The 26,122-nt window shown below is 42.6% G+C and overlaps 1 protein-coding gene across 1 annotated transcript; it reads left to right on the plus strand.

Annotated features, from left to right (window-relative positions):
• Positions 1 to 265: 265 nt before the first annotated feature.
• LOC145346572 (cartilage-associated protein-like) lies at positions 266 to 25,517 on the plus strand. Its single transcript, XM_080193994.1, has 7 exons — positions 266 to 729; positions 10,643 to 10,792; positions 15,084 to 15,255; positions 15,634 to 15,762; positions 16,378 to 16,523; positions 16,756 to 16,839; positions 23,663 to 25,517. The coding sequence occupies exons 1-7, from the start codon at positions 280 to 282 to the stop codon at positions 23,711 to 23,713; spliced, it is 1,182 nt and encodes a 393-aa protein (XP_080050120.1). The 5' UTR covers positions 266 to 279; the 3' UTR covers positions 23,714 to 25,517.
• The last annotated feature ends 605 nt before the right edge of the window (positions 25,518 to 26,122 follow it).

Below are 26,122 nucleotides of genomic sequence, written 5' to 3' on the forward strand. Positions count from 1 at the left end.
TTGAGGGCGGGGCAAAGAAGCCGGGGGCGGGGCTAGGTGTGCTGGGGCGGGCCTAAGGGTTCTGGGGGCGGAGCTAATGGAGCTGGGGGTGGGGCCCGGAGTGGGCACAGCCTAATACGGTTGCGTGGCGGAGGGCGGGACCATTCTGCCAATGGACAGAATATGTCCGATAGGAGAGCGGCACTGGGAGGTCTCCGCTCTGATTGGCTGTTTGTAGTGTCAATCAGCGTTGGGGATGCTGGGATAGGCAGGGTCAGCTGGGCAATGTGGCGGAGCGGGATGAGGGGGATGGTGTGGCAGGCTACTCTGCTGTTGCTGTGGGTCGGCGCTGCCAGGGCTCAATATGAGCGCTACAGTTTCCGCAGCTTCCCCCGGGATGAGTTGATGCCGCTGGATTCGGCGTACCGACATGCGCTGGACCAGTACACGGCGGAGAACTGGCAGGAGAGTGTGGACTACCTGGAGATGAGCCTCCGACTGCATCGCCTGCTCCGGGACAGCGAGGCTTTCTGTAACCTCAACTGCAGCTCGGTGCTGCCCGACCGGGCGGAGCGGTTCCGCGGCTTCCCCGAGCTGCAGCTATTCAGTAGCATCATGAAGAGAGCCCAGTGTCTCCGCCGCTGTAAGCAGGGTCTGCCCGCTTTCCGGCAGTCTCAGGCCAGCAGAGAAACTCTGGAGGACTTCGAGAAGCGGGAGGTTTACAAATATCTGCAGTTTGCTTATTTTAAGGTGAGAACATAACTGGAAGAACCGCTTTTGACATCAGCCACACTTGATCCACCAGGAAGGCAGGGTTTATGGGAAACAGGCAGGAAATCGGATCAGCCTTGATCTTATTGAATGGTAGTTGTTATGATCTTCTGAAGCTCACTGGCGGCAGTCATCCTTATTCAGATATTCCAGCTGCCAGATTGCAGATCCCTTGTTCTTGTATGGGATCACAGTCTTAATATCAGGCATATTCTGGGGCACTGTCCCCAGCAGTGGCAGAGGTGTTCAAGCTGAAGAAGTGCTGATTTCCTGTGCTAGATGAACACAAACAGTTTAACGTGTGCAGAAAGAGGCCATTTGGCCCATTGAGTCTGCACTGACCACAATGTCCCTACATATTTACCTGCTAATCCCTCTAACCTATGCATCTCAGGATGCTAAGGGGCAGTTTTAGCATAGCAGATCAACCTAACCTGCGCATCTTTGGATTGTGGGAGGAAACAGGAGCACCCGGAGGAAACCTATGCAGTCATGAGGAAAAAGGTCACTGTGTGGAGTTTGCACTAAGCTGGGAATCGAACCCAGGTCCCTGGTGCTGTGAAGCAGCTGTGCTATTGTGCTGCCCCTCTTCTATCAGTATTGATGTGATGCTAGAGATGGTTGTTAATTTCACAGTCAAAATAAACAAAACCCCATTTAAGCCATTGAAGTAGCAATAAAAAGACTTCTAGCAGATAGTCAGGCAACAATGAGAAAAAAACTGAAAAGGTCTACTTATAACTGCAGAGAACATGATTTTTTTTTTAAATTCTTCAAGGTGCACCAATCTCACAGCACTCCCTCATTCCCTTACTGGCTGCTTTCCAGTATCCCTGACTCCAGATTGTTAGCACAGTTCCTGCAGAAAGTTTGAAAATGATCTTCTGTTGTATTGAATGCCCCCCTCATTCAATATGCATTGGTTTGAGTTGTGTCCTGATTTTCTGCCTCTTCCAGTAATATTTTTATGTTTTAAACTTTTAGTCACGGGAAAGGCTCACATTAACACAGCAATAAAGTTACCATTACGTTCCCCTATAAGGGGCAGCACAGTGGTTAGCATTGCAGCCTTACAGAGCCAGGGTCTCGGGTTCAATTCCCGGCTTGGATTTATTACCATCACATGTATTAGCATGCAGTGAAAAGTATTGTTTCCCTTAAGAGGCCACACTTGGTGCCGGTTCAGGTTGATGCATCTAACCAGCATGCCTTTCAGACTGGGAGGAAACAGGAGTACCTGGAGGAAACCCACACAGACATGGGGAGAATGTGCAAACTCCACACAGGTAGTAACCTGAGCTGGGAATTGAACCCGGGTCCCAGGCACTATGAGGCAGCATGCTAACTGCTGTGCCACCCATTGCCTGTGCCGGTCAATGCATCTAACCAGTGTCATTCAGACTGGGAGGAAACCAGAGCACCTGGAAGAAACCCATGCAAGCTCATTGCTGTATGACTTCCTTCTTGACTTGAAAGCTTGCATTCATCAATGTTCTTAGCTGATTTTTAAAAAAAATTCATTTACAGGGTGTGGGTGTGGGTGTTGCGGGCTGGGCCAGCAATGATTGCTGATCCCTAACTTCCCTCCATTCGGAGTCACATTGCTGTGGCTCTGGAGCACATGTAGGCCAGACCAGGTAAGGATGGCAGGTTTCTTTCCATAGAGGATGTTAGTGAACCAGATTTTTTTTTTTTAAGCAACAATTGACAATAGTTTCATAGTCATCATTAGACTTTTAATTCCAGATTTTTATTGAATTCAAATTTCACCATCTGCCATGCAAAGCCCATATTTCTTCTATTGAACTTGGTTAAATGAAGGGCAGGACTGGCAGCTAAATGTTCTGGATATAGGTGTTTTAGGTGAGACAGAGGGAAAGGCAAAAGAGGTGGGTGGTCTGCAGCACTAGTTAGGGAACATATTACAGCTGTACAGAGGGAGGACACTTTGGAAGAAGCATGTAACAAGGCACTGTGGGTAGGGTTGATCTAGATAGGACAATGTGATCGGTGCAGACTTGATGGGCCGAAGGGCCTGTTCCTGTGCTGTGCTAACCTTTGTTCTTTTGAACAACTGGCAATGCTTTGGCTTCTAGTTCCATCAGCTTCCTTGAATGCCACTTTTAATTTAAATTGAATAGGGTCCAATTTTTGCACCCAGTTCAACCCAGAATTATGCAGAAGAACATGTAACATAATGGGGCAAATATTTATTTCTAAATCAACATGACAAAAACAACTAGCCTGATCGTTATCTCTGAGGGAACTTGATGTGAAAGTTTGGTTGCAGTGTTCCTTTTTTTACAACAGTGGTTACTTTTCAAAAATATTTCATTGTACAGTGTTCTGGGACATCCTGAGATCATGGAAAGCACCATATAGAGGGAGAGCTTGGCATGATAGTAATTTCACTGGACTAGTAATCCAGAGGCCCAGGAAAATGTTGTGGGTTCAAATCTCACCACTGCTGCTAGTGGAATATAAAATTCAATTAATAAAATGGGAATAGAAAATTTGCCTCTCTTGTAGTGAGCATGAAACCATTGTCAATTGTCATAAGGATCCACCTGGTTCACTGATGTCTTTTGGGGAAGAGCTGGTCTGGTCTACGTGCACAAGTGGGGAAAAAAAACCCTGTGCTTTCTTTCCCCAGGTAGAATTCTGACCTTGTCTGCTCCTTTCCAATGGGGGCGGGGGGGACAGTTTAGATCAGAGTTGAGGAGGAACTTCTTCACTCAAAGGGTGGTGAATCTCTGGAATTCTCTGCCCGTTGAAGTGGTGGAGGCTACCTCGCTGAATATATTTAAGTAGGTAGGTTTTTGATAGACAGGGGAATTAAGGGTTATGGGGAGAAAGCAGGAAAGTGGAACTGATCCACTTCAGATCAGCCATAATCTTATTGAATGGCGGGGCAGGCTTGAAGGGCTAGATGGCCTACTCCTGCTCCTATTTCTTATGTTCTTAATTCTGACTATCTCTCCAACTGGTTGCAAAAGCTTGATCTTCATGGTCTGATACTCGTGTTCTTGATAACTGATTGTGGCATGTCCAATGTTTTGCTGATCGATACCTCTAGGAGGGATTTTTTTTTTACAATACAACTGGCACTAACTTGTTTTCATCCAGTATTCATTCATCCATTTCTTATTTTGACTAACCATTTCCCAATGTGGCCATGAAAATACACAAATTGGTCAATCTGTAATTTCAGCAACGGCCCATGTCACTTTGAATGGATACTTGGGGAAATCAAACCCCAGAGTGTCTGAGAAATTAATAACTTCTAACCAATATTTCCAACTATAGGACAAATCTACAAGCGGTCTATCAGTAAAGACAAATCAAAACCTCTCATCGTATGATAAAACCTAATTGATTGAGGGTAGAGCAGTGAATGTTGCCTACATGAACTTCAGTAAGGCCTTTGACAAGGTCCCTCATGGCAGACTGGAAAAATGAATGATTTGGAGGAAAATGTAACTGTAATGTAACTTTGATTAGTGGATTTGCAGATAGTGATGAGGACCATCAGACGATACAACAGGATATAGATCGGTTGGAGACTTGGGTGGAGAGATGACAGATGGAGTTTAATCTGGACAAATGTAAGGTAATACATTTTGGAAGGTCTAATATAGAGGAAACCCTTTAGAGTATTGATAAGCAGAAGTGTACAGGTACACAGGTCATTGAAAGTAGCAACGGTGGTGGAGAAGGTAGTCAAGAAGGCATATGGCATGCTTGTTTTTATCAGCAGGGGTATTGAGTTTAAAAACTGGCAAGTCATGTTGCAGCTTTATAGAACCTTAGCTAGGCTGCACGTGGAATATAATGTTCAATTTTGGTCACCATGCTACCAGAAGGATGTGGAGGCTTTGGAGAGGGTACAGGAAAGATTCACCAAGATGTTGTCTGGCATGGAGAGCATTAGCTATGAGGAGAAGTTGGTTTGTTCTCATTGGGGAGGTTGAGGGGCAATTTGATAGAAGTCTACAAATTGAGGAGCATGGATGGAGTTGATAGTCAGAAGCTTTTTCCCAGGTGGGAGCGGTTAAGGGGCAAGGTTTAGAGGAGACGTATGAGGCAGATATTTTTTATACAGAGCGTGGTGGGTGCCTGGAACTTGCTGCCGGGGAAGGTAGTGGAAGCAGATACAATAGTGACTTTTAAGGGCCATCTTGACAAATACATAAATAGGATGGGAATAGAGGGATATGGTCCCTGGAAGGGTAGGGGGTTTTAGTTCAGTCAGGCAGCATTGTTGGTGCAGGCATGGAGGGCCAAAGGGCCTGTTCCTGTACTGTAATTTTCTTTAGTTCTGTGGACACATTTAAGATTAGAACAATGTATCTATATATCCCCACACCTCACATCTGTCACTGTCAGTCTGCTTGAGCCAGACTGGCCCCTGTGCCCAACTATTAACTCCAAGATTCATGTCCCCCATTTCAAATCTTTTCATGGATTCATGTCATTCCAGTTCATTTTTTTTTCTTCAATCACAGCAACTTGGTACACTTTTTTGAGCTGTGCTTCAATACGAAGAGGTTTTTATATTTAGAATGGGGTAGAGAAAATAGTCGTTATGAGGTTGCTTTAATGCTAACTCTTGACTTAGTTGTCTGTGCTGTGATTAATGGTAATTTGAAGAGATAGGAGGCTTATGTAACTGTACGTGTCTGATGGTTGCTGTTTAGTTGTGTTTGTCACAAGAGCATAAGGAGGCCATTGAGTCACTTACCGAGATCATGGCAGATCTATTTATCTGCCTTTGCTCTGTACCGCTTGATACTCTTACTCAACTAATATCCATCAATCTCATTCTTGATCTCCAATGGATCCTCAGGGAGGAACTTTCCCAGTTTCCGTGCCCCTTTGTGTGGATAGTGCTTCTTGACATAACCTCCTGAGTGGTCTAGCTCAGATGTTATAGTTGTATCTCCTGTTCTATGCATCCCATCCACTTCGCCATGTTGTCAGATGAGAGCAAGAATGAGCTGAAAGCTGGGTAACTCTAATCTAGGAAGATGCTTGATACTTAGTAAGAAATACTAATAAAAGTTAAGGTGAACAATTGTCACAGGTTAATATAGAGATGGACTTTAAAACCGTTCCTTTCCTGTGTGCTGATATATTTGGATTTATTGCCCTCTTTCTGAGGATTTCAAAGGGCATTAGGAGTCAACCACATGGCATAGGGACACTGGGATCGAAGCAGAGTGGTACTTTATCTGAAAGTTGTTTGTGAACTAGTTGAGTTTTTAGGTATAATCCAGCAACAATTTTTTTAACTGTGGATGAATTTATTGAGTTAATGGCCTATTTTGCAATGGTGGGATTTGAACTCAACCTTTGGGTGATGGGCTTGTACTGTAAGCATTGAGCTACAGTGTTCCCTTCTCATCCCCACTGTCAGTTGCTCATTCTTTAGACTGCAGAGTTATGCAGCCAGCTTCAATGGGTGCTTTTGGCAAACTGCCTTTGCTATTTTCCTTCTTCAGTGGAGTTCATGGGCAGCCATCCAACATTATTACGCAGGAGAATAGCTGAATTTTGAATAAGTATGAGGCAAATCATGTTGCAGCCATTAGTTTGTACATTAGTAGTTTAGCTTGAGCTTGACTAAATATCAGTTTTTACAGTTATTCTAAGGCTATTTTAGCAGTTTCAGACAATTTCACCACCCATTTATTTTTGTTTTTCATCTGCTTCAGTTTCTTGCTGCTGGGGGAGGTAGTGGAAGCAGATGTTATAGTGAGTTTTAGGAAGCGTCTGGACAAATACATGAATAGGATGGGAATAGAGGGATACGTTCCCCAGAAGGGTAGGAGTATTTAGTGCAGTCAGGCAGCATGCTTGGTGCAGGCTTGGAGGGCTGAAGGGCCTATTTCTGTGCTGTAATTTTTGTTCTTTTTGTTCTTAGATATAGTCCTCTATGTAATTTTCCATTGTAAAGCCTGAACTGAAGTGATGTGAACTAATCAAAGGTCCATTCAGCAGACTCTGTGCTGGAGTCTACACAGTGTCAAATTGAGGCAGGTTTGTCTGTGGTGGTTACCACTGTCAAACAGCCTGCTGAGTTCATTATCCACCCTCTCTCAATATAGAAAATCATGCATCACAAGTTTGAGTTTTTTGAAGGGGTAACCAAGAAGGTAGATGAAGGCAGTACCGTTGATGTTGTCTACATGGACTTTAACAAAGCCTTTGACAAGGTATTGCATGATAGGTTGTTACATAACGTTAAATCTCACGGATCCAGGATGAGGTAGCCAAATGGATGCAGAATTGGTTTGATGACAGAATAAAAAGTCTGACAACACCAGGTTTTAGTCCAACCTATTTATTTGATAATATACTCACAAGCTTTCGGGGTTAGCCCCTTCGCCAGGTGAATGGAGAGTTCTGGCCTCAGACAGAGCATATAAAGCACAGACAGTTTAGAGATTACTGATTAGAATGCGAATCCTTACACCTGACCTGCTGTTCAAGACCTGAAGTGGCTGATAATGTGAGTGGAAGGAGCACTGATCACAGTTTAAAGAGATGTGTATTGTCTCCAGACAGTACAGTAAGTGAGGTTTTGCAAACCCAGGCAAGTCACAGGGGTTACAGATAGTGCGACATGAACCCAAGATCCCTGTTGAGACCATCCTCATGTGTGCGGAACTTGGCTATCAGTCTCTGTTCAGCGACTCTGCACTGTCGTGTGTCGTGAAGGCCGCCTTGGAGAATGCTTACCCGAAGGTCAGAGGCTGAATGCCCGTGACCACTGAAGTGTTCGCCAACAGGAAGGGAACAGTCTTGCCTGGTGACTGTCGAGCGATGTTCATTCATCCGTTGTCGTAGCGTCTGCATGGTCTCCCCAATGTACCATGCTTCGGGACATCCTTTCTTGCAACGTATCAGGTAGACAATGTTGGCCGAGTTGCAAGAGTATTTACCATGTACCTGGTGGATGGTATTCTCATGTGTGATGATGGTATCCATGTCGATGATCTGGCATGTCTTGCAGAGGTTGCTGTGGCAGGATTGTGTGGTATTGTGGTCACTGTTCTCCTGAAGGCTGGGTAGTTTGCTGCGAACAATGGTCTGTTTGAGGTTGTGTGGTTGTCTGAAAGCAAGAAGTGGGGGTGTGGGGATAGCCCTGGCGAGATGTTCGTCTTCTCCGGAGTCTTCAACATATCATTGATGAAGACGAACATCTCGCCAGGGCTATCCCCACACCCCCACTTCTTGCTTTCAGACAACCACACAACCTCAAACAGACCATTGTTCGCAGCAAACTACCCAGCCTTCAGGAGAACAGTGACCACAATACCACACAATCCTGCCACAGCAACCTCTGCAAGACATGCCAGATCATCGACATGGATACCATCATCACACGTGAGAATACCATCCACCAGGTACATGGTAAATACTCTTGCAACTCGGCCAACATTGTCTACCTGATACGTTGCAAGAAAGGATGTCCCGAAGCATGGTACATTGGGGAGACCATGCAGACGCTACGACAACGGATGAATGAACATCGCTCGACAGTCACCAGGCAAGACTGTTCCCTTCCTGTTGGCGAACACTTCAGTGGTCACGGGCATTCAGCCTCTGACCTTCGGGTAAGCATTCTCCAAGGCGGCCTTCACGACACACATGACAGCGCAGAGTTGCTGAACAGAGACTGATAACCAAGTTCCGCACACATGAGGACGGTCTCAACAGGGATCAGAGATCTTGGGTTCATGTCGCACTATCTGTAACCCCCGTGACTTGGCTGGGTTTGCAAAACCTCACTTACTGTACTGTCTGGAGACAATACACATCTCTTTAAACTGTGATCAGTGCTCCTTCCACTCACATTATCAGCCACTTCAGGTCTTGAACAGCAGGTTAGGTGTAAGGATTCGCATTCTAATCAGTAATCTCTAAACTGTCTGTGCTTTATATGCTCTGTCTGAGGCCAGAACTCTCCATTCACCTGACGAAGGGGCTAACCCCGAAAGCTTGTGAGTCTATTATCAAATAAATAGGTTGGACTAAAACCTGGTGTTGTCAGACTTTTTACTGTGTTTACACCAGTCCAACGCCGGCATACCCACTTGATGACAGAAGCCAGAGGATGGTTGTAGAGAGTTCTTTTTCAAACCGGAGACCTGTGACCAATGGTGTGTCTTAGGGACCGGTGCTGAGTGCACTGTTATTTGTTGTTTATATTAATGAATTGGATGAGAATATAGGAGGCATGGTTAGTAAGTTTGCAGATGACACCAAGATTGGTGGCATAGTGAACAATGAAGAAAGTTATCTCGGATTGCAACGGGATCTTGATCATTTGGGCCAATGGGCTGACGAATGGCAGGTGGAGTTTAATTTAGATAAATGTGAGGTGATGCATTTTGGTAGATTGAACCAGGGCAGGACTTAGTTAATGGTAGAGGACTGGGGAGAGTTACAGAGCAAAGAGAACTAGGGGTACAGATTCATAGCTCTTTGGAAGTGGAGTCACAGATGGACAGAATGGGGAAGAAGGCATTCAGCAGGCTTAGTTTCATTGGTCAGAACATTGAAAACAGGAGTTGGGACGCCTTGTTGAAGTTGTACAAGACATTGGTAAGGCCACACTTGGAATACTGTGTGCAATTCTGGTCACCCTATATTATAGAAAGGATATTGTTAAACTAGAAAGAATGCAGAAGAGATTTAGTAGGACGTTACCAGGACTTGATGGTTTGAGTTATAAGGAGAGGCTGGATAGATTGGGACTTTTTTCTCTGGAGCGTAGGAGGTTGAGGGGTGATCTTATGGAGGTCTATAAAATAATGAGGAGCACTGATCAACTAGATGGTCAATATCTTTTCCCAAAAGTAGGGGAGTCTAAAACGAGAGGGCATCGGTTTAAGCGGAGAGATACACAAGGATCAAGAGGGGCAATTTTTTCACACACAGGGTGGAGTGTGTCTGGAACAAGCTGCCGGAGGTGGTAGTAGAGGCGAGTACAATTTTATCTTTTTAATAAACATTTAGACGGTTACATGGATAAGATGGGTATAGAAGGATGTGGGCAATTAGGACTAGCTTAGGGGTTTAAACAAAAGAGGACGGCATGGACAAGTTGGGCTGAAAGGCCTGTTTCCATGCTGTAAACCTCTATGACTGATTATTTGGGGGAATTGGCCTGTTTCGAACAAACACAAAAATGAGAGCATTTAGAGCATGGAATGTGAAAGGTCGTTGATCTCTTTGAACGCATTCCTTTGATGCACTTTCTGTAATCTGCTAAGGGTAAATTCTCAAGTAATTACCTTTGGGTCAGACGAAATGAGGCAAAATGTGAAAATAAGATGGTTACAGAAGGGAAGGCCATTCTGCCCATTTGGAACCATGTTATGTCCAAAAGATCTTTTATTCAACACTCTGCAACCTTCAGTCTCATTCCAGCCACATACATCTCCAGTGTTTTTCAGAGATTTGACTGACATATTTCGATTGTGACTGCTCAACACTAAAGGGTTCCATTTGGTATGTTTTATACGCCACAAGTTAAATGGAAAAGGGTTATCATATCTGAAACATTGGGTGGTATTTTCTCTTCCCGCCTGCCCTGAGCCCAATAATCCGTCAAATTTTCCTGCCTGTGATGATTCCCACAGAGGACCAGACCGGAGAATTTGCTTCAAAACACTTTTTCTCTCCACAGACATTGTCAGATCTGCTGAATATATCCAACATTTTATGTTTTTATTTCAGATTTCCAGCATCTGTACTGTTCTGTATTTGTCTTTTAAGATCTGTTGGAAAGATCTCATGTCTGTTTTCTCATTTGGCATTGTGATATTTTTTGATTGAGTGATAATATTCTATTCCCTACGAGTTTCTACTCTTTTGCACTTAGGTCCAGAATGTTCCTAAAGCCATATCAGCAGCTCATACCTTCCTTCAGAGGCACCCTGATGATGCAATGATGCAGCAGAACATGGCTTACTACAAATCTTTGCCAGATTCTGATGAGTTCATGAATGACTTGGAAATGAAAAATTATGAGGCAAGTAGACACAATTATTTGCAGACTCTGGAAGTTGACAGTGGAGTTATTAATGGCCCTTTGGTTGTTGCACATTTCATGCAGAAGGCAGTAATTGAACAGGAGTTTATTCTGAGCTGACAGAAATTTCCAGGCTTGTTTAACTCTACTGCCACTGCAATCATAATTCAATTTAAGATTGGGATGAAAGTTGGTTCTTGTTATTTGTTGAAGCACTTCTATTTGTATTAGTTCTGCTGTTGTCACTAAATTGCTAATCTCAATTTAGCAAGAGGAACAGAAAGAGTTTAGTGTACAGATACATGGGTCACTAAAGTTGGTGAAGTGCATAGAGAAGGCAATAAGAGGCAGTAGCATAATCATTGGGTGAGTAATCCAGAGGCTTGGCTTAATGCTCTGGGATCACGCATTCAAATCTAGTATCATGAAGCCATCATTGACTCATAACTCGTCTGCTTCACTAATGTCCTTTTAGGGCTGGAAATTTTGCATGCTTACTTACTCTGGCCTACGTGTGACTCCAAACTCATAACAATATAGTTGATTTTGAAATGACCTCCACAGTGGTTTAGCAAGCCACTGTATTATCTCGAACTGCTACAGAAAGGTCGAGAAGGAATGAAATGAGATGGACCACCTAGCATCAACCAGGCATGAGAAACAGCAATGGCGCACCCAGCCCTGTCAACCCTGCAAAACCCTCCTTAGAAACATCTGGGTGCTTGTGCCGACAATGGGAGAGCTGACAGACTGGTTGAGTAACATTCTGATAACTGTCTCTAAGGTAATTTCACGAGACTGTCTCAGACACCAAGCATCATCATTCCTGGCTGTGTCCTGTCTCACTGGCAGAACAGACCCAGCAGATGTGATGGTATAGAGTCAGGAGGGACGTGGTCTGTGAGTCCTCAACACCAACTCCAGACATCATGAGAGTCATAGCATCAGATCAAACATGGGGAAGGAAGCAATCCCACAATCAATGGATTAGATTTAAGGCCTGAAGTCCTGCTGCATTCAGTCGTAAATAGTGGTAGACAATTGAACAGTTCACTGGAGGAAGAGCTCCACAAATAGTGCAGCCCAGTACATCAGCACAAAATCACTTGCAACCGTCTTCAGCCAGAAGTGCTGAGTAGATGGTCCATTTAGGTCTCCTGAGCAACCACCGCATCATCAAAGCCAATCGTCAACTAATTCAGTTCATTTCATTTCAGATCCAGAAATGTCTGAAGGCACTGGATGCTGCAAAGGCTAAGAGGCCTTGACAATATTCCAACAATAGTAGCCAAAACTTGTGCTCGAGAACTAGCCAGCTGCGCCCCTAGTCAAACTGTTTCTGTACAGCTACTACACCAGCTTCTAACAGGCCTCGATAATGAGGAAATTAATGGAACAAAAGAGTGTCAATTCCCCAGGACCTGACAGTTTCCATTCAAGGGTGATAAAAGAAGTAGGGGAGCACATTGCCTTAACTGTAATTTTTCAGAGTTCCCTATGAGTCGTCCTCTTGAATTGGAAAATTGCTCATGTCACCCTGCTTTTTAAGGGCGAAAGAGGGTGCCCAGAGAGTTACCAACCAGTTAGCCTAACATCTGTGGTAGGGAAATTGTTGGAGTCTATAATCAAGGATAGAGTAACTGAACACCTTGAAATTTTTCAGGTAATCGGGGAAAGCCAGCATGGATTCAAGGCAAATAGGTTATGCCTAACAATCCTCACTGGATCTTTTGAACAGGTGACTACGATAGTGGACTCAGGGATATCTTTGGGTGTTGTTTATGTGGACTTCCAGAAGTCCTTTGATAAAGTCCCACATAAGAGACACAAACCCATGGAATTAGAGCACATTAGTGACATGGCTGGGAAATTGGTTGAGTAGCAAGTGACAGAAAGCAGGAATAATGGGTAGGTACTCGAATTGACAGGATGTGAATAGTGGTGTCCCACAAGGAGCTGTGCTGGGGCCTCAGTTGTTCACGTTTTTTAAAGATTTGGATAATACATAGAAAATCATATATCTAAATTTGCTGATGACACAAAATTTGCTGGCATTGTAGACGAAACCTGGTGTTGTCAGACTTTTTACTGTGTTTACGCCAGTCCAACGCCGGCATACCCACATGTAGACGCTAGCATAAAATTACAAAAGGATATTGATAGACTAGGTGAATAGGCAGTGGATGGATTTCAATCTAAGTGTGAGGTTATTTATTTTGGGCTGAGAAAGGATAGATCAGATTACTTTCTAGATGATGTGAAGTTAAATACAGTGCGTGTCCAAATAGACTTGGGTGTTCAGGTGCATAGATCATTAAAATGCCACGTAAAGGTGCAGAAAATGATCAAGAAGTCTAATGGAATGCTGGTCTTTATATTCAGAGGACTGGAATATAAAAACACACAAGTTATGCTGCAGTTGTACAAAATCCTGGTTGGACCCCACTAGAAGTACTGTGAGCGGGTCTGGGCACTAAACCTTAGAAAAAATATAGTGGCCCTGGAAGGAGTGCAGTGTAGATTTACAGGAATGATACCTGCACTTCAGAGTTTAATTATAAGATATTAGACCTGTTTTCTCTAGAATTTAGAAGGTTAAGGGGTGATCTGGTCAATGTCTTCAAGTTACTAATGGGAAAAAACAGGGTCGATAAAGATAACCTATTTCCACTGGTTGGAGATTCTGGAATTGGGGAGGGGGCATGGTCTTAAAAAAAATTAGGGATGGACCATTTAGGAGAGATGTTGGGAAACATTTCTACATACAGGGTGGTCGAGATTTGCAACGCTTTCTCACATACAGCAGGTGAGAGTCACTGGCTTCAACCTCAAGGGTGCATTTGACCAACTGTGGCTTCAAAGAGCCCTAGCAAAACTGGAGTCAATAGGAATCGGTAGAGGGGGATTCTGTATTGGATGAAGTCATACCTGGCACAAAGGAAATGGTTGTGGTGGTTGGAAGTCCATCATCTCAATTCCAGGACATCCGCAGAGTAGTGTGTTAGGCCCAATCATCCTCAGCTCCTTCATCAATGACCATCCCTCCATCATAAAGTCAGAAGTGCGGATGCTCACTAATGACTGCACAATGTTCACCATTCACTTCTTGGACACAAAGCAGTCCCAATGCAGCAAGACCTGGACAATACCCAGGTTCGGATTGAATCGTGACCAGTAATGTCGGTGCCATACACACGCCAGGCAATGACCCTCTCCAACAAAAGAGATCATTTACCCGACACTCCCTGACATTCAATGGCATTACCATTGCTGAATCTTCCATTATCAACATCCTGGTGCCATTGACCAGAAACTGAACTGGACTAGCTATATTATACCGTAGTTACAAGAGCAGGTCAGAGATGGGGAGTTCACTGAGTAACTCAGGCATTTGGTTTGACAGCAGAGTGTGCTTCAGCTTCTGGAGCATGGAAGATGAAAATCCAGCCATGAGATGGGTTAAATAAGTCAAGAGATAACAGGTAGACAGGTGAGAGTTTCAGAAGGAGTTGTGCTAAGGCAGGAGTGAAGGTGGATGACTTCTGGAGTAGTGGTTGGACTTGTGCTGGACGGAGTATGAAGCAAGAGTAATCCCGACCAGGCTCATAGTGACTGGGAATGGGATATAGGAAATAGCAGGAGACAGCACAACTTCTCCAATCATTGTGGCCATATCCCTTCACTCCCATAAGTTTCCAAAAATCTAACGAACTTCGTCTTGAATATGGTCTTTCACTGAGCATTGACAGCTTGTTGGGATAGAGAATTAAGTTTTTGGGTTAATTGGGAATTATCCAAAAGCATTTTAATGGTAACATTTAGTTATCAGAATATAATTCACTTTGCTCCCTGAACAAACATAATTAAACTGCTAAAGAGAAGATTTTATTCTCATTTTCTGCTTTGGTCTTGCTTCGAATAGCATATTTTTGTTTAACTGAAGAATTAAAAGTTTAAAAGTTAGGCAATCCCTGGATCTTTGCCATCTTGGTCTAGAGGTTAGTTCTGGTGCAATGTTTAGGTGTTAATTTTATTTTTAGCTTCACAAATAGACTTACATTAACACTGCAATGAAGTTACTGTGAAAGTGGTAAATCATTGTTACTTCTCACAAAGCACTCATCAAAATCTGACGATGGCAGCATTTATAACGGCAGCTTGCTGGTGATGGTGACTTGCTGAGTTTTGCACCCTACACTGCACTGTCGGCTGATTGGGAGTTTATGACTATAAACTTCATCCCCAGAATACAGCACCGGTCACTGCTAACCTGAATGTTATTGGATTTTAGAATCTATTTATCCGAGCTGTCAAAGCTTACAACGGTGAGAACTACCCAACGTCTATCACAGACATGGAGCTAGCCATCCCTGAATACCTCAAGACGTATGATGAGTGCATCGCTGCCTGTGAGGGTTCACGAGAGGTGAAGGAATTTAAAGATTTCTACCCTTCAATAGCAGGTTAGTGCACATATTCCAGATGTGAACAACATTTTGGCTGAAACCCATCCCAACCCCGGGCCCATCTAACACCCTTGCAACTAATCCCCACACCCCTCTTTATCTCCCCACCTCCTCCACACTCACTGCTTTTGAGGTTAGATGTTGCTCAGTTGAGGTAGAGTAAACCTCTCCACTGGGTAGTTAGTTACTGACACTAATGTTCGCTAATAGAAATGTGAGTTTTGTCATGAAAACAATTTAGTTTAAAGCCAGGTGAATTATACTGCTTTGTTTATTTTTCTGTGTTGCTCTTTTGAAATGAGAAAAGGCCTGAAGAATAGATGAGTTTGTGCTGGTGTACTGTCTGCGTTAGCAATAATTCTCTTTAATTTTCAGAACATTACGCTGAAGTTTTGCAATGCAAAGTGAAGTGTGAACATGAATTAACCCCAGTCATTGGAGGGTTTTTTGTGGAGAAATTTGTAGCTACAATGTACCACTATCTGCAGTTTGCTTACTATAAACGTGAGTACGTTGCAACTAATAAATCGTATTTGAGGAGTTAAGGAGTTAAAAATCATTAAAAAACATAATTCTGAACACTATGCATACAAGTGAACATTTACATATCTGCATTTATATAATGTTCTGACAGGAAGTTCTCAAACAGCTCTCAGCCAATAAGATGCACTTTGAGGTGTAGTAACTGTTGTAATGTAGGAGACATTATTGTGGACAGAAATCTCCCACAAACAATTGGTGAAATAACCACAGCAGTGATGTTAGTTGAGGCATCAATGCTGACCAGGTCACTGGGGAGAAATTCACTGCACATCTGTAAAATAGTGCCTTGGAATCTCAGATATCCATCTCAAAGAAGAGACGGGACCTCGATTTAAACATCTGATAGACATCGGGCATGTTGCTTGGTAAGATCCCACAGGCAGCATGGAGACGCTGTGATTGTAACCGTGTCAGTTGCAATTCCAGGCATCAAGAGTGCTCTGCTCATTTTTGAAAATGCCGTTGTTATGCCTGTAACTAATAGTAATTGAGTGTGACGTTGTTCAACATTAAACACTTGCACTGTGTAAACTACTCCTGTAGTCTTGATGATACTGTGTAATCTATGTTTTGCAGTTGAGAATATGAAGAATGCAGCTCCATGTGTAGTGACGTACTTGTTGTTTGACCCTGAAGATTCTGTGATGAAGCAGAATTTGGTGTATTACCAGTATCATAAGGAAAAATGGGGCCTGACAGAGGAAGATTTCCTGCCCAGACCAGTATGTTGTTGTTGTGCAAATAAGCAGTACTGAATATTGTTGATGGTGTTTCATAGGGCAATGATTTCTCGTACTTCCTTGAGTTAAACGATAAGCTGGGATGCCTAGAAATGAACGAATATTTGCAAATCTGTAATGTTCCTTTGTGTTATTAAAACTTCTCAGAGATTTCTGTGCTTAAATCACTGGACAGTGCTGTAAGCATTCTCTGATTCCGTTGTTTAATTTGCAGGAAGCTGTGCGATATTACAATCAGACCAAGTTCCAGTTGCAAATGTATGAATTTGCTAAACAGCATCTACAAGCTGATGATGAAGTAAGTAACCAGCACTGTTACAGCGATTATTGATCAGTTGGATAAGCTTAGACAGGAAACAATGAGTGAATTTGATGCATTGTCACCTTGATGGAAGCTGAGCAGGTTTTCCTTTCATTTGGGTTTTGGCATAAAGAAGCAGAGGGGGCAGTGGATACTGCCATGGGCACACAACCACCCTTGACATTGCTCCATACATGATCCTCCTCTGCCCCACTCCCTGAGAGAAGTTTCTGCTGTCATCTTGAAGCGCTCCCTAAGCAGGGAATTGTGTCATCGGCTTCACCATGATTTGTTTCGTTGTAATAAAATCAAAGGAGTTTTTAAGGATGTGTCTGTTATTTGTTCCTGCCTGGCAGGCTTGTATTCGAGGTATCAGTGACTGTTAACGATTGCGAGTTCCTATCTCTTAAATTGTGTTACCCTCACAAGGAGGGAAAATAGAATTTGGTACTTCCTCATTGCAAATGTAAGATAAAATCCCAAAAAATTTCTTGTGCTCTCTTGCGCTCCCCCCTCCCCTCTCCCTTCTTACTGTCTGGTTTCAGGAGTATGCTTTGCATTCACTCTGTATGAAGCTGAGGAATCCATAAGTGAAACAGGAACAATGTGCAAGAAATGGGCTACATTTATCCAGGTAGACTTCAGTTTAGACTGGTGAAAGTTTACTTGCTAAGATAACTGAAGCGGTTGAGATTATTTACACAATCCCAGAAACTAATCAATCAATCTGTTTTTGAATGTGGAGTGAGAAGAGAGCCAATGTTTCATGTCTGAATAACTCTTCTTTAGAGCTCTGACAGAACTATCCAGACTTGAAAGGTTAGCTCTGTCCTCTCTCCACAGATGCTGCTAAGATTTTCCAGCATTTTCTGTTTTTGTTTCAGATTTCATCACTTTATCGTAATGTTTTTCATTGTGCTCTGTTGTTTTTTACTCCAGTAAACTCCAGTAGAAGTGAACACTATTTACAATTTTATTACCCCACATGTTTTTCAAACTCTGCATTGTAATCTTTCTGTGAGAAAATTAGTTACACTCCAGCATTCGTTTACACAACATCACCACCAGGTGGTGGCAGACACTGCATGTTGCACTTTAGCAAAGTTTTAACCAAGTGAGACTTTACAAAAGTTTCAGACAACATTCTTCATCTGATGCTGCTTCTGTTTTGCTAATGCTGCTCAGAGAAATGATTGGGCTTGTAAGGTCATTCTGAATAAAGCTGTATCTATTGGGAATTAAGGTCAGGGTTATTGGAGGTCCCGGGATGGTCATTCCTGCTCCTTTGCGAGTCACCTCAGGCTCAGGGTTACAAGTCATGGCCAACAGTGGCGGCAGCGAGTTTTCAGTGAGGATGGTAGAAAAGCTGGAGACTAGAGGGACAACAGCTGCCCCCAGGCAGTGGATTCTTTGGAAAGGAAGATTTATATTTCCTTTAAACACAAAAAAAGTAACAGGAAACCACCTGATGTATTCTTTCCCTAGTCTCATTGTTCATTGAAATTGAAACTAGGAGGCCCTTGTGAGCAGCAGAAGATCTCAGCATGGAGAGAAGCTGCACACTGCCAAGAATAAGGTGTATGTGTGTGCATGTGAGACTGCTCTCTGCAGAAGGTGAGTGCGCGTGAGACTGCTCTCTGCAGAAGGTGAGTGCGCGTGAGACTGCTCTCTGCGGAAGGTGTGTGTGTGTGCGCGCGTGAGACTGCTCTCTGCGGAAGGTGTGTGTGTGCGCGCGTGAGACTGCTCTCTGCGGAAGGTGTGTGTGTGCGCGCGTGAGACTGCTCTCTGCGGAAGGTGTGTGTGTGCGCGCGTGAGACTGCTCTCTGCGGAAGGTGCGTGCGCGCGCGCGCGAGACTGCTCTCTGCGGAAGGTGCGTGCGCGCGCGCGCGAGACTGCTCTCTGCGGAAGGTGCGTGCGCGCGCGCGCGCGAGACTGCTCTCTGCGGAAGGTGCGTGCGCGCGCGCGCGAGACTGCTCTCTGCGGAAGGTGCGTGCGCGCGCGAGACTGCTCTCTGCGGAAGGTGCGTGCGCGCGCGCGCGAGACTGCTCTCTGCGGAAGGTGCGTGCGCGCGCGAGACTGCTCTCTGCAGAAGGTGCGTGCGTGCGCGCGCGAGACTGCTCTCTGCGGAAGGTGCGTGCGTGCGCGCGCGAGACTGCTCTCTGCGGAAGGTGCGCGCGCGCGTGCGACTGCTCTCTGCGGAGTGTGCGCGCGACTGCTCTCTGCGGAGTGTGCGCGCGACTGCTCTCTGCGGAGTGTGCGCGCGACTGCTCTCTGCGGAGTGTGCGCGTGTGCACGCGCGCGCGAGACTGCAATCTGCAATGGAAGGATTGATGTGTGAAACTTATCCTCTTCTCAGCATACCGGGCTGTCTGCACAGGATCTTGTAATGATGAGAAGCTTTTAAGTATTTTATAGAGGAGCCTTGGAATTGTCTGCTTGTGAAAAACCCAGTACATTTTGAAGGTTGTGTTTGAAAGTGCAAGTTCTTGGATTGAGGTTCTGTTTTTGTATAGATCATGGTGAGACTGTGCTGTCCTACATGAGGCAGTGCCATCTGATTCTGCAACTGGTTAATTCCTCAGTCCAGAAATTTACTGGGACTGCAAATACTCCCCAAATGTAAATTTGAAAGATCCCAACACTGCTGATATTTGGCATCTCGCTGGTATCTATATTGAATAATATTGATCTTTAACGATCTTCTTGCCTTCATTAACTTTCTAGTGAATCATCAAAAAGAAGTCTACCAAGGCTTGCAGTTTGGATACTGTTTATTGCATAATGTTAGTTTTAACATCCAGATATATTTTTTAAAAAATCTGATCACATCTGAATGCTGTTTATAAAGAGAATACCAAAGGTTTCGACAACTAGTAATTAGAAAACGGATTCAAAAGTAAATCACTGAAACAAGCTATTCAGCCCAACACCTCCATGCTGTTGTTTTTCTTCCATTTCAGCCTCAGTCACGCCCCACTATGCTCAATCCCTGTATCCATTAGTATCTCACCCCGTCTAATCAGCAATGTCATCCTTTTGGACTCACCCCACTGTCCTGCTCACTCCCCTTATCTATTAGTACCTCATTTCCTACTCCCTCAAGATACATTTATTGGTTAATCTCACTACAGGAGTAACCAAATCTGTTTGGGGAACTGTAAGTGTAATTTCAGGTGCTGCAGTTTTGCCCATCAAGGCAGGAACAATCTGCAACAAAGGACTTGTAAGCAATAATTAATGAGCAGTACAGTGTAGAATTTCAAGTTACTTAGAAGTTCTGAGCTTTTTGTACATTGTGTTTTTTGGAATTCAGGCTGTGAATTAGTATATTTGATTTTTGCAATATGACATTGCAGGCTAGGCCACAATTTATTGCCATCGCAGTTATCCTTGAGAAGGTAGCAGTGAACTGTTGCCTTGAACCGTTGTTTCAAAGTGATGTAGGTACATCCACAGTGCTGATCAAGAGGGAGTTGCAGGTTCTTGACCCAGTGGCAGTGAAGGAATGGTAGTTATAGTTTCTGGTAAGGTTGATGTGTGACTAGGAGCAGAATTTGTATGGTGGCGGTGTTGCCAAGTATCTGCTGCTCTTGTCCTTTTTGCCTGGAAATTCGTTCGTGACAGGAGGTTCACTTCCAATGAAGATGATGACTATACAAAGTTGCAGGACGTTGGTTTGTCTTTCCATTCATTAGTGAGAACAATGGAAGGCTGGCTACTGAGAATCTGAGGTCAGATTGAGGTGTTGAGGACTTTCCAGTGTTGTAATCGCAGAATTTGCATCCCACATCTCACCCATGTTTAAACTTAATGCTGCCACTGAGTATAGCGGTAAAAGATTTAATACCTTTTAACTAGTTTGCTGAAATGAGAAACATTCCATCCCAGCTAGTGTGGTAAATGTAACAAATAGTGGCAGCATGACAAAATGTACTTAAAATTTCTAACCCAGAGCCTGGATATTGAGCACATATTTCTCGTGTGTGTGAAGATGTCCCTGTTTGCTTGCAAGAAGAACTGAACTTTAACAGTAGTATGAAACTATCAATGTAAGTTCTAAACCTAGTGTGCAATTACCATCTTAAACAAAGAGGAAACATTAATAGAGAGTTCATCATATTTGGATGACCATTAGGATACATTCCATACGACTTATCCTTGCTATTTAAAAATGTGCAGTCTTGGATTTAATTGCAATGTTCTGGATTAACTGCTCAAGGATTTTTGATTTGATTTATTACTCTCACATTTATTAGAATAAAATTAAAAGTATTGTTTCCTGCACGCTATATAGACAAAGTACATGGGGGAAAGGAGAGGGTGCTGAAAGTTGTGTTACAGATAGGCTGAACTGGTGTTCAGTTGGAGAGTATTTGTTACTGAACAGGATCAATCCAAATGTAACCTGTGCAGGGGAAGATCTTTAATGTGGGTGTGTTCAAACTAGCATCATAAAGAAGTAGTTTTGCTGCTTTCTAGTCAGTGTGCCAATAGTCTGAATTCCAAGCAAAGGGGAGTGAGTGTCCTCAAGATAGAGACTAATCTGCTTTGCTTCAGCCAGTTTATGCTTCAGTGTTCTTAATTTGCACTGCACAAGTTGAAATTTTGATGTGAAGCTGAAACCACTTTGTACCAGGGTAAAATGTGCAGTGTGACAGTGTGTTATTGCAGAACTGGATGTGCATACACTTACACTTCAGGTTTAGTATTGGTGCAAAAATACTTTCCCCATCTCACTTGTATAGACTCGGATTGTGGCCCTGGGATGGGGCACCTTCCCTTCAAACAAGTTTTTAATGAATCATTAAAAAATTGGATTGTAATCTCATTTTTTTTTGTACATTTCTTTTTGGGCAAGAAGCAAGACAAAATGAATGAATTGGAATCAGTTTACAATCAGTCACAGAATGTGTTGGATCATTAGTGCTAACAGGATTTGGGTTGTACCCCCAGTTCTGACAACATTGTAGCTCATATATTTTCAGAACCTTATCTCATTCATTGTACTCTCTATCAGAAACTGCAGTCCAAATTACAACAGAATGAAATGGCTGATTTTAACCTTTCAATTCAGATTTCCAGCATGCTCCATATTTTGCTTGTGAGTTTAACCTGTTTGTAATACAATCTGGACTTAAAATCGAGAGTTTAGGTTAATCGTCATTTGTACATAGAACATAGAATATTACAGCGCAGTACAGGCCCTTCAGCCCTTGACGTTGCGTTGACCAGTGGAACCACTCTAATGACCCTCTAACCTAAACTATTCCAATGTTATCCATGTGCCTATTCACTGACCATTTGAAAGCCCTTAAAGTTGGCGAGTCCACAACTGCTGCAGGCAGGGCATTCCAAGCCCTTACTACCCTCTGATTATAGAACCTACCTCTAATACTATGATCTATGCCATTGGTAGATTTTCTCAAACACTATACCTGAAATTTCATGATATCATATTGGCTCATGTGCAGTTGTTAATTTTTTTTTGTATTGAAACCTCTCAGCTGTCCTGTTGTGTTCCTGTGTTAATGATGTAGACACTTCAAGACCTTCAGCTTGTAATATATCATTTCAAAATATAGATTTTAATTAAATATTTCAAGGGTTTTGATAGTTGAATTCTAAGGCATATGGTTAATCCATAAGTGTGATGGCCAAAAACTGGAGAATAGCCAATGTTTTTCCCTTGTGTAAGAAAAGAAGCAGGGATATGCCAGAAATTCCAGGCTCCATTGAGCCTGACACCAGGGGTGGGGAGGCCTTGGAGAGGATACTGAGTTACAGGAAGAATTTGGACTAATTAGTGACAGGCAGCATAGTTTCATATAGAGAAGGTCATGTCTCACCAAATTGATTTTTTTTTTGAAGAGGTGACTTGAGGGAAGAGCTGTGGCTGTAGTTTATATGGACTTTAGTAAGGTGTTTGACAAGGTCCCACAAGGCAGACTGGTCCAAAAACTAAAATTGCATGGGATTTCAGGTGGGCTGGCTAGATGGATACAGAACTGGCTTAGTTATTGGTGACAGCGAGTAGTGGTGGAAGTGATTTTCAGAATGGAGATCTGTAGCTAGTGGTATTTCAGAGGGACCAGTGCTGGGACCTTTGTAGTATATATATAAATGATCTGGAGGAACAGGGGGCTCAGGTTCAAAATGAAAGGGGGGAAAGTTTAAGGGACATTTGTGTGGGAAGTTCTCTCATGCAGAGAGTGTTGGGTGCCTGGAAAGTGTTGCCAGAGGAGGTGGTGGAAGCAGGCACATTAGCAACATTTAAGAGGTATCTGGATGGGTTCATGAATAGGAATGGTACACAAGGGCACAGCCTGAGTAAGGGCAGATATTTGTTCTTAGTTTAGTTAGGGCATTATGGTCTGCATGGACTTGGAGGGCCAAAGGGCCTATTCCTGTGCTGTACTTTTCTTTGTAAACTGAAAGCAGCAAAAGAGTGTGATACATTCTGATTGTAAAGTACAGTCCTTTATAATTGTTGGAATTGAGTGTGTAAGATGTAACAAATTGCTTTCAGTGTGAAGTGACGAAACTCAGCATTTGAACAATGTGCTAACCTGCTTCTTGTTCAATACTTCACAGTAAATGTCTCAAGTCTGTCTCTGTTACAAATCAATGTCACTGAAAGATTAAATAGAAGCAATATGTCTGATCATTGGAGTTTTTAATGATTTATTTTAAACAAAAGCTATTATTTCACAAAGAAGAAAACTTTGTGTCAGTCATTTTGCAATAGAGTTAACAGTGAATCTGGAATTATAGAGCAAGTCATGCTGAGGTCTGAGAACTTATGTTTGTTCTTCCTATGTAGGATGAAGTTCTGGAATATATTGACGATCTCCTGGAAACTGCTGACAGTTAATCTCAGCAATAGAACAAAATCTGTACAAGAGCTGCATTGATCAAAAGTGGATTGCTTTCTCTGGCTGCCTCAACTCAGGATAATGTCCCCAAATCCTGAACCCTTCCCATAGCTGCTTAAAGTCTTGGATTCTTTTTAAATCCACCTCTGTTAGTTTGTCGGTGTTTCAGTGACAGCTCTGTAACATCCTTTCTGAAATGTGCCTTTTATTATTTAATAGACATTTCTTAGCTTTGAGCTTTTGTTCAGTTTTACAGTTAGATTCCATTATTCATTCTTCAAATTGCATTAGGAATAGACTATGGCTGAAAACTGTTGCTTCATAACTACTTGTCTCCTTCATAGCTCTCCCAGTCTGCTATTCCAACATGATTGGACTATTGTGCCAGTGTTTGTAATGGTTGAATGTAGAGGCTTTCCTTAAAAGGATGTTTATTCTTTTTCCTACATGATCTAAAATGACGTTTAAATATATTTGGCACACAGACTGTGTTTAGTCGGTTTAACTGACTTCCTGTTTCTGTACAAACTTGGTTGGTTTGATGGTTGAGTGTTGTCCTGAATTAGTCCCAGGATCATGTCGTGTTTGGCAGGAGTGGAATCAATCATAAAAACTTGCTTCTGCGTTCAGACTGGAGAGAAGCATCACTCTGTGATTGCTGTTCATACTTAATTATCCTTCACGCCGATCTGGATTACCAGTGGAAACTGGAGATGCTATTTGTGCTGATTGACAGGAACCTCATAATATTGGGAAAATATTCATTTAGAATGGGATCTTGTATGATTCTTGAGCACCAAAAGGGAGAATATTTGTTGTAAGATGTTAAACAAAGTCTGGATGTAATTTTCATTAAAAATACAACTAAGAATAACATAGATGGGAAATGCAGAAATGTGTACTGATTATAATTCTACTGCAAAAACTTAAACCAAACTTATTTCGTACTTTGCCTCCAGCTTTCACTAGTGGTACTGCTTCAATGCCAGAGAAAACATTGACTCATTTATTAATGTTTGAACATAGACCCTTGATGCTGTTTGTAGCGAGTCAGTGTGAAAAACCCACAACTAATCCTTCAGTGCAGCTGCCCTGTGTCTGGATATTTGGTTGTGAGCCATGCTTTAAACAGCAGCCCCTTTTACACAGTCTCGGATGGATTGAATAACACAGTGTAAACTCGCTGTACAATTAGAAATCCTCACAAAACAACTACTGTTTTGATAACCTGAATAATCTGCAATCTTTATGGAGCCCAAACCGTGTTTAAGAAGAAAGTAAATTGGTGGCCATTTTAAATTGCTGAGTAGTGTGCATTACTGAGAATAGCATAATGCAAATCTTTGTTGGTCACTTCCAGCCAACTCAACCAAGAAAAACCCTCAAAGCTTTCCTTTAAATTCTTTCCATGTTTACCTGGGGTCACAAGCTATCTTTTTATGTATAATCCAAATTGCTTGAACAAACAGAAAAGAAATAACATCAATATATTTAACTTTTTTTAAGATTTATTTTTGATAATTTAAAGCAAATTGTCAGACAATGAAGTGGACAGTCAATCATTCATGCTCCCCCATGATATGGTATGGAGTCTTCCTCTGTCTCTGCTCACAACGTGTGGACTGTAAACTGCAACATTCTTGTGGTAAATCCTGTTTTTGTTACATGAATCATATTAATGTAACCATATTAATCTTTCTTCATACACTACAGCCATTGTGTTCAAATGTACTTTTTAAAAAATGATAAGTATCTGTACAACTGACTGGGTGCCTTAAACTAATAAAAATGTTTTTAACCTTTTCTGGAGAGAGTACATTGATATTTTTTGTGAAGTGTTCCCACAAACTCAGGCCTCATAGATGAGATTTCACTTTCTTGGTTATTTTTCAGAGCAGTATGAAGTCATTTATCAAAAGCTGGTTGCATATAAAAATGGAATAAATACGTAGGAAGTAGAATAAATATATTGCATATTGTCTAGAAATATTCTGTTAGTTACAATAGGGATTATATTAGTTAAACACATGCAAACTGAAACAGAACCTAAATAGAAATTATTTACAAATCTTTACATGTTGCTGACAGGAGCCAACATCCCACCTTCCACGTTGCAAGATGTTGATGTGGATGCATAAGTGAATTTATGACATCTGATCACCGACCCAGCAAGGCTCTGTCCCTACCAAGAAGGTCGTTAGTACTTTGATCATGGTTCTATTGGAACTGTGTGTGTGTGTGTGTGTGTGTGTGTGTGTGTGTGTGTGTGTGTGTGTGTGTGTATGTTGCATATTCCAGCTATTTTAAGCTGTGACAAAAATTATTCAAAGCGTATTAGAATGAAGACACCTTGTACTGTATTGCAATGTTTCCCATTTTCAAGAGGGTCAGTTCTTATGGCCCCACTT

Source organism: Carcharhinus amblyrhynchos, chromosome 8 (assembly GCF_965287045.1).
Source record: "Carcharhinus amblyrhynchos chromosome 8, sCarAmb.v2.hapA, whole genome shotgun sequence".
Classification (NCBI taxonomy): Eukaryota; Metazoa; Chordata; class Chondrichthyes; order Carcharhiniformes; family Carcharhinidae; genus Carcharhinus; species Carcharhinus amblyrhynchos.